General features: G+C 40.6%; 1 protein-coding gene across 2 annotated transcripts in view; it reads left to right on the top strand.

Annotated features, from left to right (window-relative positions):
• LDLRAD4 (low density lipoprotein receptor class A domain containing 4) overlaps window positions 1-18,826 on the top strand; it is a 295,155-nt gene that overhangs the window by 103,646 nt on the left and 172,683 nt on the right. For both annotated transcript variants that reach the window (XM_058800672.1, XM_058800664.1), the window contains one exon: window positions 8,248-8,705. In XM_058800672.1, coding sequence (XP_058656655.1) covers window positions 8,666-8,705 — 40 coding nt within the window. In that variant the 5' untranslated portion in view covers window positions 8,248-8,665. The remainder of the gene's footprint in view (window positions 1-8,247; window positions 8,706-18,826) is intronic.

Raw genomic sequence — 18,826 nt, 5'->3', positions numbered from 1 at the left:
ACAGGAATTTAAAACTCCTATTACGTCATGTAGATGGTTGTAGTTTAGTGCGAAAGAGCTGGTAGAGTGTGCATCAGCATAACTCATGGATTTTCAGTCATCTAAAATCTGGTGCCATTCTATAGGAGAAGTTTTAGGTATTTGTTATAACAAAGGGCCCCTTTGGATACAGTCACACATCTTTTTAAGATTTCTATGGTACTGGAAGAAAAGTGGATCTGTGCAGTCAGAAATAGTTGCACGCCTTCTTGAGGCTGGGAGAGGCATACACATGAGCCTGCACTGCACAGACTGCCTGTGTCTCCTGTGCTGCTCCAAGTAGTGCTGGGAACACCCTGTAGCTGATGTGCTCAGTGCTGTCAAAATTTTCTTCAAGTTGGGTTTTTCTTGTCTGGATAATGTTCCATTTGCATTTCTTCACGCAGCATGCAGATGATGTTGGCTCCTGAGTCACTGTCAATAAACCAAATGAAGTTTTGTGGTATGGCTTGATTCACAAGAAGCTAGAACTAGTTTTGTGTAGTAATGTGCATAAAATACTAGTGGACTTTTCTCTTTCCTTGCCCCCCTGAACAGCTGCTGATCACAGCAGATGGGTGTTAATTGCACTGACTGATTCAGCATTCCAGAAAGTTAGGCCATTCTTATCAGTGTTTCTTCAAATAATATGGTGTCAGTTTATGCTAATTCAATTGTATAACTCATGTTTGACTCCTTAGTAGAAGAGAATTTGCTTTGATCTTGGCCCAGGTGCACAGGATGCTATTTCCCTCTTCAGGCTGGCAGAGCACACTCACTCCCCAGAGTTGTGCATAGCAAGCCCCAGTGCTGTGTAGGTAGTAGCTTTGTATTCCAAGACTGTGGTTTCATTCTCCAGCAGCTTCCTCACCCCTGAATGTCTATTCAGCATCAGTTCTTTTTTCCTTACAGTTAGAACTGTTCTCTTCTGCATTTTGCATTTGTCGAAATGAGCATAGTGTTGTGCTTTTTCAGTTGTACCTTGTGTTTTGATAGAAATTGGAATAATTTTGGGTAACTCTTATTAACCAACCCTTGAATTTTTAGATTCCCTTATATTTTTACTTCCATGGTCTCCCGTACTGTGGGAGGACTCTTGTCATTCCGTGCCCCTAAGATGCTTGTGATTTCCACATGAGAGATACTGTCTTCGACACTTTCTTTCCAGAACAATGTGCAGATATTTCTGCTTTTAGAAACAAAGTGCAGCTTGGTTAGATCCACACAACTCTTGACTTTTTTGAGTGTAGTAGGTGTGTGTGTCTGTGTCTTCCTTGTGTGTAATAGGCATTTTGACTGCTCTGATCAATGCAGTGGGAGAAGCTGCTATCATCTGTGCACCTTTTTTTGGTGGATGTGATGCCCTTGCCCAGAAAATGCTGTCAGTGGAGAGGGGAAGCCTGACATTGGATCCTCTGGGGATGATGGGCATGTATGACATAATTGTAATTTGCTCCAGCAAAGAAGCACTGCCCATTTGCTTTTATTATGCAACAGAAATGCACAGAGATGGCAAATAACCATGTGCTTCCGTTACACCTAAAAGCCTAAATAAAGAGCTTGAGGAGCTTGTGTTGTCTGATAAAAAACCAGGAACTTGGCAAATGGAGAGCTTGTAAACAACATACAGTGAGTGTGTCTGTGTGGTAGGTTCTCAGGATGAGGTGAACGGGAGCCAGAAGAAAGATTTTGTTGAAGCAACCATGGGTTTCTGTGGGAGTGGAGAAGGAGACAAATGTGTCTCATCGTATGCTCAGCTCCGCATTGATGATGGTCTGACAGCAGACCACACTGTGTTGTGTTCTCCTAAGGTCTCCCCTCCTTGCTCACACATCCATTGTGGCATGAGAGGGTTAAATGAGTCACTTCCCTGTCCTACTGCTCCTTGTCAGGATGGTCAGGTTCTGCAGCTGTGACTGACAACCACAGTTTTTCCAGTGGTGTGCAGCATTGCTAAATGCCTTTTGGATTGTAGCTAGATGTTGGATACTCAGTCTTGAGATATGCAGGATTCCCATGGATTCTGTCTACTGCTCATTTCCCAAACAAGTCACAGAAACACCAGTCAAAAATTTGTCATCTTTTTCTCAATCTGTTCAATTACTGTTCAGTGTAATTTTGGCTTCTACCAGCCTTCTGCAAATTCAAATAGTGACCCTTTCTGGGAAAATACTGAGACTGGATTCTGCTCTTATTGCCTTTTTGTTATTTTGGCAAATAAAATTTAGAGGTCAAGTTTTTCTTTGACCGGTCAGGTTCACAGGGCAGCATGATTAATAACTTCTTGTGACAGATTCTGATAATTATAGTTTTATTAAGCTGCAAAAATAAACAATGCAGTCTTCTTACTTGCACTGCATTACACAACTTGTACAATTTCTCCCAATACTTATCTCATCCAAATCCAGTCATTTGCCGTGGAGATCTTAGTAAAGATTTCCACTGACTGCATTCTGTCAGCACAGATATGATAAAATGGCTTCTTAGTTTGTTTGCAGAGATAGAAAATAGAGGATTCAATTATTTCACTTAACAAGATGAATGGAAGAGATTGTGGCATGTTTGTTTGTGTTATTAGTTATTTGTAGGATTTCTTCCTATGTGAAAGGCTTCCCAAGGAAGTGGTCACAGCAGCAAGGCTGCCTGAGTTCAAGAACTGCTTGGACAGTGCTCTCAGACACATGGTGTGCCTCTTGGGGATGGTGCCATGCAGGGCCTGGAGCTGGACTCAATAATTTTTCTTCCAACTTGGCATATTCTGTAATTCTGGGAAATAATACTTTCTACATGGTTACCAGAGGCTATTTACTTCAGCATGAAGTTACCAGACAGACCAATTTTTTGCCATTGCTTCAGTGTGTTTCTTCATTCCGGAAAGTAATAAACAGGAGGAAGAGGAGGAGAAGTGTCTGTACTGGAACAGTTATCCTTTTCCTTTTTAGCTGGATCTTGTCTGCAATGTTTTTTGTAGTGTGTGCTGGTGTTTGGGATATATTTTGCTTTATAGAACATTTTCTTAACAGGCTAGGAAAAACACTGCTGGGGTTTGGCCATAAGCCCTCTTCTCAAGACTTGTTTCCTGCTTCAGCTAATAAAAAAAGACCACCTTGCTTTGCTTGTTGTCCATTTTCCCCAATTTAGGGAGTGTTGTAACAAAAAAGAAGTAAGAAAAAGCTTCGACACGATTCCTTGACAAGCCTAAGGGTATCTGAGAATATCTGTAGGAAAATAAATGTGTATAACATAACATATAAACTTATTTTGTATGTCACTGAAATGCACCAAAAAAGTAAAATACAGCAGCTGTTTAAAAAGTCCCAAGTGACCTATGCAAATATGGAAGATTGAAAGTAAAAGCAAATTATATGTGTGCATGCGTGTGTGACAGAGAGAAAGATGTGCTTAGATAAACATATTTTGAACATCTGGTTTTCTGCTTGATTTGTGTATGGTCTCCTGTGAAAGTTGCTTTGAGTTTTTTAAGTGGTCTTTGAGTTATAGAGCACAGTATTTCCCAAGAAGCAGAATTTACTTAGCACTGGTGCAATGCTATCTTGGAAGGAAGAAAAATTATAGGTAGCAGTAAATAAAATAAATGAGGATCACACAGTAAAATGCAGGCTTTACCACTGAAAAAGATGAGGTAGAATTGTTTGCTATTAATTTATCTAGTTTTGAATCTCTGTGAGAAGCAAAAGCAAACCCTGGAAAACTTGGTAAATCCAAAAGGAACTGGAGAGGTGAGCTATATGTGTCCACAAGAGCTTCATTTTAAATGGCTTTAGCAAACTTTAAAAGATATTTTGAAACAAAACAGTTAAATTAAAAAAAAAAGTTGGAAGTGTTTTTGTACCCAGAAACAACTTAAAGAAATATCCAAGTCTATGCTGCCTTAACCTATGGGAAGTGTAGGCATTACTTCAGCAAAGTCTTGAAGCATGCTGATAGTTCAGTGCTTGTGTGGGTTTCAGCCTGAAGAATTTTGTCCTTGGAGATGTGCTCCCATCTCCCGTTGAGATGGGATGCTGCCAGCCCAGCCCGCCGTGCTCCTGTCCTCCGTTCATCCATGGAGTGAGGCTGGCCCTGCTGCACCCTCCTTCTGCAGGGACCACAGGGAGAGCAGGGAAGGGAGCTCCAGCTCTCTCCCCTTTTACACTCCTTCACCTGAAAGCAAGAAATCCAAGCATGAGTCCTCCCTGGATTAATTTAATTTAAAGCACAGCTCACAAGTTGTCCAGTAACTTTCTTAAAAATGTGAATGCGTGGGCTCCCTGTGCAGATATTCCTGTTGGGAAATGTATTGTACACCTTAGTGAAATGCTGTCCTTTAGCATCCCAAAGGATGCCAAGGGCTATCACAGGAAATGTTTCCTATGGATGTAGCTCTTCTGGCAACACATTGAGTGACTTCTTCAAGCCTGTGTGGGAACCAAAGCATGAGCCAGAGAAGCAGGCTTTATATAGTGAAAGGAAATGGAAAAATCCCCTCTCCAAACAACAAAAAAAAAAAACACAACCAAATTGCAGCATTTACATGTCAGCCAGTGCTTTTGAGTTTTTCAAGATGTTACAGAAATATCAGTCTTGGAAAAAGCAATATTTCACTTCTTCTTTCAGAACAAGTTCCTCCAGTCTTGTCCTGGCTGATGGTTGCATAATACTTCATAAAATGTAGATATTAATGCAGAATTTCATTATACTCTTTGCTTACTTTTCTCCCTCAGATTCTTTTTTTACTGTTACCTTTTTGCATCTTTGAAAGTTTAGAAAAGGGAAATAACATGTTTACTAGCTAAATATTCCATGAGAATGTGTAAGACACAAAAGATGTTAAATAGTCAAAATACTTTCTGTTTGCAATTCATGTGAGGTTTAGATGGTTGTGTCTTTCTCAGGACCAAATCTGAGAAAAGCAGAGAGGATGAAAATAAGTGGGTTTGATTTTTCTTCTAGATACTCCATTTTGTAAGTGCATAGTAGCCAAAGTCCTTATAGCACAGCTATATATTTGTACACCACAATGGTTTGCTCTGGTTTGCTTCTGAGACTCATAAAACACTGCAGAGTAGATGAATGAAAGCAGAAGTGGAAGCAGAGTTCTTGTTGCTATTGGAAGGAAGGCAACAGATGGAGCAAAGAGAACATCTCTGTTCTTTCCAGTCCACATTTTCTCTTGCTAGCCATCAGTTCCCACTGGGGTCTCTGCAGGTTGCAAAAAAGTTACATCAAAGATCACACCTTATTACAGTTCTATCAGTATGGTTTATTCTCTCATTTTTAGATAAGTATTTTCACTTTTTGGGGCCTTAAGCAGGTTGGTTCAGCATTTCTGCACCACTCTGGTAGAAAAGGATAAGCACTGAAATGTGTGAGCAGAGGTCCTGACCCTTTCCATGCATGCAAACATACCAGTGTTTTGGGGAACAAACATAAAACTCCTCCCTTTAAACATAAGCTCAGCTTTAGTGGAAAATTTCTGGATAACGTGAAGTACAATAGAAAGGTTGTAGCTCTGCATGCTGTTCTAATTGGAATTTTCAGTTTTCCTTATTTGCTGTGGTATAATTTTTGCTGCTTTGTCATCTTCACTTGGATGCATTAATAATCTGAGAAACCTGAAATTGTGCAAATGTGACTGATTAAAGTTTGCCTAATGAAAAGGATCACCAAATAGGCTACATATCTGTAAGGGACAAGCATTTTATAAGTACTGAAGTTGGTTTTGAATGGTGACAAGGCCCAGCAAGGACTGAGTACTGCACAGGCTTGCCCCAACATCCTGCTCCAGTTCCTTCCATCCTGCAGCCACCTCTGGGTTTATATGGCATGGGAGAAGAGCACTTTTGCAGTATAGAAAACACTCAGGGCAATCAAGAGATATCAGCATACCTTGAGTCCTTGAGGAAGGACTTAAACCTGATGCAGTGCACTATCCTTTGAATATTAAGGTCTAAATAAACTCTTGAAATGTTTCATTATCTTGTAATGTTAAAATTACATCTTTCCTTGTGAATAAGCAGTTGTTACTGCAAGTGCCTGTGTTCTAGCGTTTCTTCAGCACTACTGGGTTCTTAACTAGTTTAGCAAAACTGTTGAAGATGTGGAGAATATTTATTCTTTTCATAAAATATTAATTTTCAGTAAAGTGAAAATACTTTATTCTTTTAAGAATTAGAAGTTTATTATATCTAATATATAGAAATCAAAAAGGACAATTTCCCTGGATGCTAAATGTGTTACTGCACATCTCTTGAGCATCTCTAAGATGTGAAATGAAAATGTTGAAAATAGAAGCATCAAAATTTTGGATTTATAAACCAAAATCAAAAGTTAGAAGACTGTAAATGTAAATATGGATCTCCTCTTAGAAATACAGAGGAAACTTAGGCCACTAGAGAGAAAGCTTGGGAAATGAGTACAGCATCCACCTATAGTCATTACAGAATAATTAGTACAATGTTAAGACCCAAAAGAGCTATATGCTGCTGTGTATGTATATTATATTTCCTTAGTTATATATATTTTAGAATAAAAGAGCTTCATATGAAATTGTTATTAGTTGCATTGAGCACTTCAAAGGGTTGAAAGAGTATCTCAAGGACCTATATAATATTCAGGAATAATGGCTTTTTAAACACTATTCTAAAATTTTTTACACAGTGTTTTCTGATAAAAGATATTGCACATAATTTTTTTTTTCTTTCTCCCTTAATTTCCACTTTATTAGTTTGAGATGTTTGGGTAAGAAATGGGGAAAACATTTAAAATCTGTTCTGTAACCTTGTTTGATTTGAATTCAGATGACTGTATTTGAATACAAGTAACTAATCAGGCGTTCCTGTGCTGTGTGTTGAGACAAAAACCATGTGTTCTTCAGTAATAGTGGCATTAAGAAAACTGGGGGCAAAAGCAATACCATTAAGATTCATCTTTGCTAGCAGCTACCTTCCATTCAATGTGCTGCAAGGAAAATGACATTCATCAGGTGTCAGGCTCACTTGGTTTCAGTGGCACACTTGAGGAGAGATCCTTTCTGTCCCTCACCCAAGATGGGTCCCTGATGAAGCCCTCGAGGCCTGGCTGACTGTACCCCAAGGAGCAGGAGAGTCTTCTCTGCAGTTTTGGACTCTCTAGGATATCCTTGAGCTGGCTCTTGCAATGCTCTGCAAAGCAGCGGCTGCTGGGACTGCCATGCTCTGACAGGGGCTGCTCCAGCAGGTAGACCTTGGGTCCAGTCCTGTAGTGCAAGCTCTGGCTGGGCTCATTATCTAAAATCCATTAATAGGTCATAAGATCATCACAGATATATTTTCAACCTGCCTGTGCCACTGAGCTGGGAGTAGTGAGCCAAGCATCACTGCACAAGGAACAGGATGATTTGGGACTGATAGGTTCTCATCCAAGTCCCCTTTTCTTTCTTCCTTGTGTTCTAAAATAATCTTCTTCAACGTGTGCCTGTCTGCTGTTCACTTTAAGCCCATTAAAGTAATTTTATCCTAGTTTTTAAAAGCTGGGTCTAGAACAAGCTGTAGTTGCCAGTGAGCTGTAAGTGTCCATGCTTTATAGAAGTAGCAGTATCAAGTAAAATGTAACCACCTTTCTGCCTGAGTAGTCTGTGGGTGTTTTTAACCAACCTCATTGAATGTCTGAAGGCATCTGAATTGTATCATCTGTGTTACAATTGAGATTTTAAAAAGATAATCTACAGCAAGACCTACAAAGTTTGGTAGTCGACAGGAAGAAATGCAGAGGTTTTTAACCGCAGAAGACTGTAAGAATGGCATATATAGTGTTGGCTCACAGCTCTCTTTTTTCCTGCTCCAGAAAAGGAGGGAAGCAGCTATATGAAATGCTAATAGTTTCACTGTGGTTTTGAATAGACTAGACTTGAGAGTCTTGAGTATTTTTCCTTTTCTCTTTTAACTGCAATTTTGTTATTGTATTGCTGCCCCCATCTCTGCTAAATATGGCTTTTGAAATGTAAATCATATCATGTTCTCAGAGATGCATATGACACCCTCAGCACTGTTCCTCTTTGCACTTCAAAGAGCTGTGTGGTCACACTTTGCATCTCAGCAAAATCGCAAGATTTGCCTTCTGAAGATCTCTTTTAATGTGTACAATCAATCTCTGATAATGTATTTTGGGTTTTTGTTCCCTGGAGTCTGTTAATTTTAGTGTTGCTACAGGTCATCAGGAAACATAATCTCTTCTTTTTTAATTTCTCAGTGAGCGTGCCTGAGGGGAGAGGAACACAAGAGAGGAGAGACAATTGAACGTCACCATTGGCCGAGACCTGGAAAAATGGTGCTGGATGAACACAGGATTAGAACTTAATTGTAAAAGGGAAGGGAAGTCTTGACAGGAGATTTGCTTCATTTTCACATTCATCATGGCACAAATCCTCTGGCTGGCTGGTTGATGGGACTGTCCAACACTCCTCCTTAGTTTCAGTGCAGATCCCTTCTGCTTACACATCAAAAGACCTGGGAACAGGTGGGAACTGGATGGTGCCAGATACAGGAATGGAAAGAGAAATGGACTCTGACGAGCTAAGATGGAAGTGACTTGACAGCAACAAGCTCAGCAGTTGTCTCCAGTAAGGACAGGTTGAGACGGGAATCTCAAGCTTCTCTGGAAGAGCAGTATGCAGGAAGCTGGTTTTCAGGCCACAAATGCTTTCACAGGTAAGGATTTCTGTTCTGTTGTATTTGCTGGGTGCCCCATGGCTGGAAGGAAGGAATGATGAATCTGACTCCATGTTCTCAGAAGGCTAATTTATTATTTTGTGATACTACATTGTATTAAAGAATATTAAACTATACTAAAGAATACAGAAAGGATACTTACATAAGGCTAAAAAGATAATAATGAAAACTTGTGACTCTTTCCAGAGTCTCGACACAGCTTGACCTGGATTGGCCATTGAGTCAAAACACACCAGAAATCCAATGAAACAACCATCTGTGCTAAACAATCTCCAAAGACATTCCAAAGCAGCAAAACACAGGAGAAGCAAATCAGATAATTATTGTTTTCCTTTTTCTCTGCGACTTCTCAGATTCCCAGGAGAAAAATCCTGGGCAAAGCAATTTTTCCAGAAAATAGGAATGTGACACTGTTGTAGTTCCACTCATATTCTCAGGATGATTTACTGGAGTTTGGAAAATGAATAGGTCCTGACTGTCATTAGCATCTTGTAGTACTTTCAACTTAAATAGCATTTAAAAACAATTTACTTGAAAATCAGTTCAACACCTTGTACTAGCAGTGAGGAACACAGTTATCCATGTTTCTGCTTTCAGAAATGGTTGGCCATGAGCCTTGGGGAAGGTTTATCTCAGCTTTCCTCGTTAAAGTACTCATTAACAGCTTAACCATGAGTGGTCTCTTGGGTCAGTATAAAATGTGGTCTGTAAAGTTGCTCTTGTGCTCAACACAGGAGTTTGGTGAGGCTGCAGGATGGACATGGCTCATATCAGGAGGCTTCTCAGCAACATGTCACTGTTGAGCCTAATCTTTGCTGGAGCACATCTCTGGGCAGACCTTGCCAGGCACCCTCTCTGTACTCCCCCTCCTCACCACTGGCCTGCTGCAGTGCTTGAACTGGCTAAACTGGATGGTCTGAATGGGAATTGTTTCACCTCAGTCTGGTGTATTTCTCTGTAGATGAATTAAAAATAATGCAGTGAGAAAGAGGATGCCACGCTGGTGTGGCTTTCTGAGGAAAGCTCCCTCTAGTGTAAAGTCTGCTGGAGTTCATTTAGTGCTTTCCCTGGATGGGATAGTTTCTGATTTGAGACGTGGGAGGAGGAAAAGAGGATAAGCAGATCCTGCTGCTTTGTTTCCATGTCTGCCAGCCAGCTGAGATGTAGCAAAAAATGCATAGAAAATCAACTGGATATTGCTCTTGTTTTGGTAGGTCTAGATAAGGGATTAGTTCCACAGTGTAAATAAACTAGTGATGTGCGAGACATTTATTTTTCTAATATAAAATATTTGCCTTTAGGAGGAGTTTTGGCTGCAGTGGGTGTGATTCTGTGTCCAGCTGTCTGCACCAGCACAGCAGTTTGGAGTGGTGGTGCAGCTCTGAGCTGTCTGTGTTGCCTTGCTTTGATTTACAGCCTGGTTTCTGTGTGTGCCAGTGAGACGTGTCCTGAAGGAGAGGAAACAGGAACTCTCCTCCACATGTGAGAGGTGAAGTCTGGGACAACCCCAGGGCTCTCCTTCCTCTGTCTAGCCAGCAGCACACTCCTAAAGCTCCCCACTGCTGTTCTTGTCCTTGCTGCTTACTGCCAATCCTCAGCTCTTTCTTAGGAGTTTTTGTCACTCTTTTGCTTTCCACCAAAATTCCCAACTGTGAGGATATCTGCTCTCTTCCTTAACCTGGCTCTCTCCTTTGCTGGAAACCCTATTACTTCTAACACCCTTGCATTACTATATTATTTTCTGTCCAGTTTTACACTTTTCTGCCACTGTGTCTGCTGCCCCTGAGCTCCCAGAAGTTGGCACTGTGACCAGGGTGCTTGGGGAGGGATGTGTTGGAAAGCTGAGGTTTCATGATTGCTGCTGGATGGAAAACACCTGGCAAGCAGAGCTGCATAAAATTCAGAGAGGTGAAATGGGGTCCTTGGAAGACCAGGACAACAGTCAGACAGTGGTGCAACCCAGCAGATTCAGATTCAGACCTATTCTGGAGACTTAATGGCATGGAGATTGCTTGGTCTCCTGTAAGAAATTCTTATATTCCTTTGGAATTGCCCTTAGGTAAAGATGTTAATAAACATATTCAAATCTTGGCAGCTGTACTAAAGAATTATTAAACATTAAGGTGCACCAAACGTTCAGGAGACTTGTTAAAGAAACAGGTTGTATTTTATTTCCTTTGTATGAGGAGAAAACTTCCAGCTTGTATCAAATTGATATCTATATTTTTGGAGATCCTTCTTGTTCCTTATTAGATTTATATGATGTACTTAGCAATAATAAACACTGGGTAGGTATGTATTTCTCAGAGAAATCCACTGGAGTGAGTTATGCTAATTTAAGAGTTGCAATAAGGATGTAATGGCAGTACATATGGTTGCTCCTCTGATCCTTGCTGTAGTGCTCCTTTTGTTTTGTTGGAGTGCCAGTTTAGCTGTAGGAGAGAACAATATCTGCTAGCAGCAGAGGGGGCATGGCCTCATGAGAAGGGAGCTAATTTATACAAAAAAGCTTTGATATCTGAAGCCGGGGTGGTGTCAACACTGAATTGAGACATGCTAAGTGATTGCATGCTATTGCAACAACCAGAGGAATAATTTCAATTTACAGCTGACCAGAGTGCTGGCAAAAGAAGCCTGGGAGGACAATGCCTCTGTGCAGCCATGGTTAGAGTATTTCCTAAACCTCTTTTCTACTTTGCTGTTACCTGGAAAGGTTTGCAGTTATGGCTAGGAGAAATTTTGATCCTGTCTGTATGCTCGTTTTACTGGCACTGATGCCAAAGATTCTCTTTCTTGCAGATGGCTCTTGTCCCAAGACATGGGCTCACCCAGTCATTTTATCATATATTACCAAACAATAGCAGAGGTTTAGAGTGTTTCCACTTTATGTGCTAAATACTGAATTCAGTAGATCATGTGAGTGTAATAGGTTCAGCATTACAGAATGTAGAAATAGCAGTGGAAGGGAAGTGCTCCTGGGCTTGGTTAGGAAAGAGATGGCTGAGCCTATGATGGTAAAATGCAATTTGAGTGGTAACAATCAGGATAGAGTGAGCCTGTCCTTCTTCAGAAAGTGAGAAGAGAGAATTTGAGAATAAAAACAATAGTGTGCAAGAAAGTATATTGCATTGAGCTCACAGAACTGATAGGTAATGTTTCCTGGGATACAAGCCTGAGAAATTGTGGCAGTTTTAAAAGGAAATAACTTTTTCTTTCCCAGTCAAAATAAAGAGTAAAAAAAGCCCAGATGAAAGGCATTCCAGTAGAAAAAGGGCAAGAAGAGACAAAATTATATTATCTGATAATTTGACTCATACGTAAGGTGGAAACTCAATGTGTTACTGGAGATGACTGTAAAAGAAGATGAGAAAAATGCAAGGGTGAAATCAGGTAGGCCAGTTCACAGAACAAGGTACAACTAATAAAGGGTATGATAGCAAAGAAACATACCACATTCTCAGTAGTAATAAGAGGAAGACCGAGTTTCTGGGCTACTAGTTGACAGGGAATTACAAAATGTCAGTTAAAAAACTCATAATCTGATGGTGCAGAGAGGATTGAGTAGTTCATGTAAGTGTTTGTATTGTTCTTTGCCTAAAAGGATGGTCTGGAATCAAGTGGCAGGAAAAGAACTGCGACCTTGAGAAAGGTAAGAATTCCAACTAGAGCAGGAAAAGAACAGATTATAAATTAATGAGATAGGATAATGGGTGTTTTAGAACAAGATGGAGTTTATTAAATTATCTCTTCAACATTGGATGAAATAGCTGAAGCAATCTGAACAATTAGTGGCAACACTGGAGAACATTTGGAGGACAGATTAGGTTCAAAAAATCTATGAAGGAGCAAACGCTGCGCCTATGTATAAACTCTTCTGGGTCCTTCCATGTCCCCACTGGAGTAGCTAGCTTATCTTATATTCTTGGGGAAAAAATTTTGAGTCAAAGAGTCAACTGTATTTTTTAATAATTAGCCTGTAGATAATAATATGATAAATGAATTTGCATGGATTTTTTTCCCAGAAGTACCTTGTCAGTGGAGCCTAATTTTCCTGTAAGCAGAGAAATAATATATTTTGATTTTTGGAAGTCTTTTCAGCTTCTCATAAACAAGGTGGCACAATGGGCTACAAGGTGGGTACACAGTTGGCTGGAAAGCTCTTCTCAGAATAATTACTAGTGATTCACAGTCAAACCAGAGGATCTGTCAAGTGGGATTCTGCCCTAGATTGCCAGAAAATATTAAATATTTTAATTAATTATTTAGATCATAGAATCTGCATGCAAAATTTCCAGATGACACCAACCAGGGGGAGGATGTAAGCCCTCTGAGCACAGGATTAGAATTCAAAATTAATGTGATATATTGGAGAACTGATCTGAAATAAATATGATGCAGTTCATCAAGGACGAGTTCTAAATTGTAGTTCAACAGGAATAATCAACTGTGCAAATCAAAATGTAGAATAACTGGTGAAACACCAGGTCTGCAGAAAACAGACGGGCAGTTGCAAGAGTTCAGAAAATGGCTATGAATCAACAATTCTGTCCCATGAATATTGTGCTAGAATATATGGACAGGAGTCTGCCTGCAAAATGATTTTTCCAGTCTACTTGGCATTTGTGTGGCTGATGTACTATTTCTGCTCTGAGCAGTGCTCTGTGGGTCTCTTGGAAGCATCCAGAGAAAAGCAGAATGAATGGCCAGAGGTCTAGACAACATGACCCCTGGGAACTGCAAAAAGGGTCTTGTTCAGACCAGAGCAGTAACTCTCAAACTTTCTGTGGATTTTTCCCTTGGTTGCCAGAAGCAGCCCAGATTTGTGTCAGGGCATGTCTGATGCACTGAGGGACATGACAGGATGTGGCTGTGACACAGCACTCCTTTGGGGTGATGGTCAGAAGGACCTTCTCGCTTGCACGTGATGTTTTGCACCTTCTGCACTGGCCATTCCCAGTGCCACACCAGTGCTGGATAACAGCAGTGGCAATTCTGGAGAGCCAAGGTCTGTTTTTAAAATCAGCCACTTCCTTCACTAGTGTGTATTTTGAGTGCTCATTTAGGAGAACAGTGCGATTCTGAAGTCTGCCCTCCATCACTGGGGAGTGTGTGGCACAGAGACATCCAGGATGATCAAAGGATAATGGGAACACTGTGGGATGGATTAGGAATCAGTGTATGAAGCTACCTGACCTTGCAAGGTCAGCCTAGGTTCATCAGGATTTTATTAACTCCATCTCAGCACAAGCTCTGTCAGACCTGGGCTGACTCAGAGGCATTCCTGCCCTGTGACCCTCAGCAGTGCTGGAGGGATTATTAGTTCTGGCACTATGGAAACCAGAATAAATAGTAAGAGGCTCTGTGCTGCTGCCCTTCAATCTAGCACTGACTTTCCCTGTCATCTCCTGATCCCATTCTGTCATAGCTGCATATCTTCTTCCTCACACCTTTCCCTGTGAAAGTGATGGCACCCTCAAATCTTTCCGTAATCCCTCGCAGCCTTATGTCTGAAAGTCATTCTCACCAAAGTTTGACCTTGGGCCATATCCAGAGAGACCAGGCTACTCCCAAGGAGCAGCTCCTCAGCTTGGCTGGCACTCCCACAGGCCCTGCTGTAGCAGAGAAAGAGAATTCATCTGTTAGATGATGCTCATGGTCATAGAAACACAACTTGGTGGAGCTTCTCCAGTGTCCCCACCTCTGTGCTGTATTTCCTGGCACACAGGATTTTTGCTGCATTTCTTCCTGTGTTTTATGTTGTCCCAACCTCTCTTTGCCTCTTCTCCCATCACTGCCAACATCCCCTCCCCTCTCTCTGTATTGAGGCTCTTTCATCCCTCCCCTTTTGTACATTTGGTTTCACTTATCTTCCAAATTCCCTACTCTTGTGGTAATCTTTCTGCTTTTCACTGCTTTCCTTCACCTTTATTTCCAGACCTTTCCCACTTCCAGACAACTAACTACACCCTAATTCCAGGTTGTGTAAGAGCCTCTCTCCCTCTTTTCTAGACTCAACCCTTCCTCTCTTCATATGCCCTTCTCTGGGGTGAGTACCTTTCCCCACATCGCATCTCTTCCACGGTCGCTTCTGCTGGGATCTTTCTTTGCAGGAAGGCAATCTCAGAGGCTGCCATCCACTTTGGCTTCTCTCCCTGCATCTTGTTTTGCTTAACTGCCTGCATTTTGGGTGGAGATGTCTGTGGTACAGGGGTGGCAGTGCCAGAATAGGGAGGCTCCTTGAGGGGACTACATGGTAGTCCAGATAAATTGTTCCAGCAGGTTGCATATGACCTAGTTGGCCATTATGCATTTAGGGAATGGGAAAGTGAGGGAAGATGTGATAACCATTTAAAAATATATGGAAATTTCATGTAAAGAGTAAAGTAATAAAAACTGTTTTCCAGTTCTGCTGGGGATAGAGCACAAAGTAGCAGTCAGGTTTGCTGTAGTGGAGAGATTGAGGTTAGACATTGGGAAAATCTTTCTAATGGTAAGGATAGTTAAGGACTGCAGCCGATTGCCTAGGGGGGTTGCAAAGCCTCTGTCACTGAAGGTTTTTAAGAACAAGTTAGACAAATATCTGTCAGGAATGGTTTATGTAAAGTTGATTTTGCCCTGGGGCAGGGGAATGGACTTCATGGGAGCACTTCCAGCCTTACTTTTTCTGTAAAAATGATGCTCTTATTGCTGACTCCCTGGATAATAAATGTACATTTTTAAAGTTAGTAACCCACCTGTACTACTCTATCCTCTCAGTGTTTAAGTAGATTCTGTTGAGCTCTTGGATTAATTGATAAAAAATAGATTAGGAGTCGTGGGTGTTTAAAGTATTAACTCTCCTTTTGCTGGAATATTACTCCGTTGCTTTCCTTATAGCTTGGCCTTGTTTAGATGTCTTATTTTTGGGGGTGTGACATGTTTCTGTGTCTGTGCAACTTGTATAGAAATATTTTAATGTTACAGAAATGCTGCATCCATTCTTCCATTTCACAGTATGCAAGTATTTTAAGAAACACTTTTACCACTCTTAGATAGTAAGCATGTTTAAAAGGTAATTTTAAAGAATAACCAAAAATAGGGCAAAGCCAAATCAACAATCCCCTGAGGTTGTTTTCTTTATTGTGAGCAAAACTGATCTGTAACTGGTATATCTGCTGCTGAAGGTAGCCTTCTTCCTCAGAATTATAATTGAGGCTCAGTGTAAAATAGAAAAACAGGTTTTAAATGTCTTATATTAAGTATATAGTGTAATATTGAAAACAGTTGAAAATTAATTTATACATTAATACAGATCTCCCACATTGCTGATTTCATTATTTGCATGATTTTCAAGTACAGATAAACATTTCATTTAAAAATTCAGCTTGAATATGTAGCAGAGAATTCTCACCCCTCTCTGTTCTAGTTTTGTTTTCATCTCCTTCATGAAACTGTTCTGGCCTTACTAAAATGTTTGCAAGTTTCTTAACAATCGCATTCTTATTTTATGAATTTTCAAGGTTACTGTGTCACTCAGAGACAACTTTGTCTCTTAGTTCTTGTGAGAAACAGATTGCTCTTTTGCCATGCCCCTTACTCAGCACACAGATAGTAACAGATCATATTCCATTGTATTCCTTAGGTATTTTATTTAGGGTAAGCAATTTTTGGAATACAGATAGTATTCTCAGCAAAAGTACATGGAAGAAGATATAACCATGGTCTCTAAGAGTTTCCCATCTAAATATGTGACATTCAGTAGCATTCACCACTCCTGTTTTAAGTATAGTATTGCATTGTTTGGAAGTCTCCTCTTCAGGGTTAAAAACTTTAATAGAAGTACAGAAGAGTGTGAAACTGTGAAAATGAATTTGAGAGCACTGTTGCCACGTGAGAGTGATAGCTTTTGGTCTCAGCATAGTTCTTCCATCATCCTCATGGTCAGTGATTAGAACCAGAATGCTTTCTCTTTAGGATTTTCTTCAAGCCTACAAGGCTGGCTTTTAAGTTTCGATCCCAAACTTTATGTAGGTGAAATACTGTATTTTCTTCTTTGTTTCCTTTCACCTCAAGAAAATGGGTAGTTCCCCTTAAAATGTCTGGTTGGAGAACTGTTTAATCTTCAACTGGCCAGGTACTACCTTTGCTTCTTGAACCGTGGCAGTCCTTTTGGAAACAGAGGGACATGTCACACAGGCCAAGGATTTCACATTTTAAATGCTTCTCCTTTCAAATTTATATTTAATTGGGGTGCAAGACCTCCTTCCCTGTTTGCTTGTTTCAGTGAAGTACTACATCCTTTTCCATTTGCGAAGGGGACAATTTGGGTGGCAGTCACTACCAGAAGGAGGCCTTGCCATGTGAAGCCACCTGGAGCTCAATGAACAACAGGCAAAAAAGGGCAGAAAAGAAGCCAATGAGACTCCAGAGGAAGTGCAGTGGTGGGGTGCCCTGTGAAGCAACTTGAGGGTCCCTCACTTGGAAAAGGATTCTCCACGAACCTGGAATTACAGACTATGGCATGATATAACACCATTCATATAAAGCAACATCCTACTTACTCTGATACAGGAATATTTCAAAGAATTATTTTAGATTAAATTTTCATTCATTTTTGATTTAATTTAAATTCAGTTTAGACGTCCTTTAGTTTTCAGTCTAGGTGTTGTTTTGGGTACATGTATGTGGACCACTCATTCTGACAGTCCAGAGCCAAATGAAAAGCAGTGGTTTGGGCACACCAGAGCAAAAGAAAGTTCAAATTGAGAGAAATATCTTGGCCAGTGCTATTATTAAAATTATTCTATGAAGTAGTGTATCACTGGAAATGGCAAACTTCTTCCCAAAGTGGGAGGAAATGCTCCAGCATGTTCAGGCAGGATGTTAAGCCTGGATCCTCACCTTTGGTAACCATTTTTAGCAGATGATATTCAGCTGTAGCATTGCCATGTAGCTGATGGTTCTTTGGAAATGCCCATCTGCCATTTCTCATTTCTTAATAGTACGTGTCACGATGCCTTCGTGTGGTACAACTTAGTCAGCCAAATGGCCAATTCCAGACTGAATATGACAATAAATTTAGCTGTAAATATGCTATGTTTCAGTGCTTAATCATAATAACAAGGCAGACTTTTTGAAAGGACAAAATGCACATCGTCCCTCAAGTAAAACTCAGAAAATAAAAAGTGGTGAAAATTGATTGTTAAATTGGCCGTCTATGCTTTCTGTTAATTCCTTCTAATTAATTAGGTGGGCTGCTTTTGGAGTTTTTTTTATCTTTAGGGGAAAAGAGGTAGTCTGGCTGTGCCCATGGCTGGCTGAGTGTATTTTTACTGCTGGAAAGGCCTTTTACCTGTTGCTGCTGGTGGTCTCCAGCAGTGGCAGTGGGGCTGCCTCCTTGTGTTGGAGCACCAGTGTGAGGCAGGCTAGAAATGCATTTTGTTACAGACTTAAAAGTGCTAAAAGAGGAAGCCTAAGCCCCAAATCAGTGCAAAGCAACAGAAGCACTTGACTGTGCCATGTTGGAAACTGAAGAGATACAGTGGCTAATTGGAAACATAAATGCTGTTAGAAAAAAATGAATTTTATTCATGTAAAAATGATGCGGGATATTCCCAGGCACTTGTCTTGAGGTGAGGTAAAGTTTTGGGCTAATGTTTTGCTGTTTGGTGTTTCTGTAATGTCAAGCAGCCCATTTGACTTGATACTCTGAGTTTTCTTTTACCACCAAAAAAAATAGTGTGGATGAGTGTTATGTTTCTTTGGTCTGTGCTGTAGTAATGCCTTTACAAATCAGAGACTGCAGTCTGGATAAACAGAGAAGTGAAAGTTGACATTACAGGATAAATGTTGTGGAAAAGCCTAAAGTTGCTGAGGAGGAGGTATACAGATTAAATGCTACATTCACTTCTCTGATATTTACAACCTTTTGCTTTTTTAGCAAAAGAAGCCAGGATTCACAGATATTAACTTCTTTCTAGGCCTTTCTTTGTGGCTGTTTGGTTTGGGTGTTGTGGGTTGGCACAGTCCTTGCTCTGAGCCCTTCTGTGAACACACGTGTTGCTGTGCCTGTATCAGCTGCACCTCCCATCCTGGGGCTTGGCTTTCTCAGCAGGAGCTCT

This window comes from Ammospiza caudacuta, chromosome 1 (assembly GCF_027887145.1).
Source record: "Ammospiza caudacuta isolate bAmmCau1 chromosome 1, bAmmCau1.pri, whole genome shotgun sequence".
In the NCBI taxonomy this organism is placed as follows: domain Eukaryota; kingdom Metazoa; phylum Chordata; class Aves; order Passeriformes; family Passerellidae; genus Ammospiza; species Ammospiza caudacuta.
Note: the sequence above shows the minus strand (reverse complement) of the source record. Positions and strands in the feature narration are given on the sequence as shown.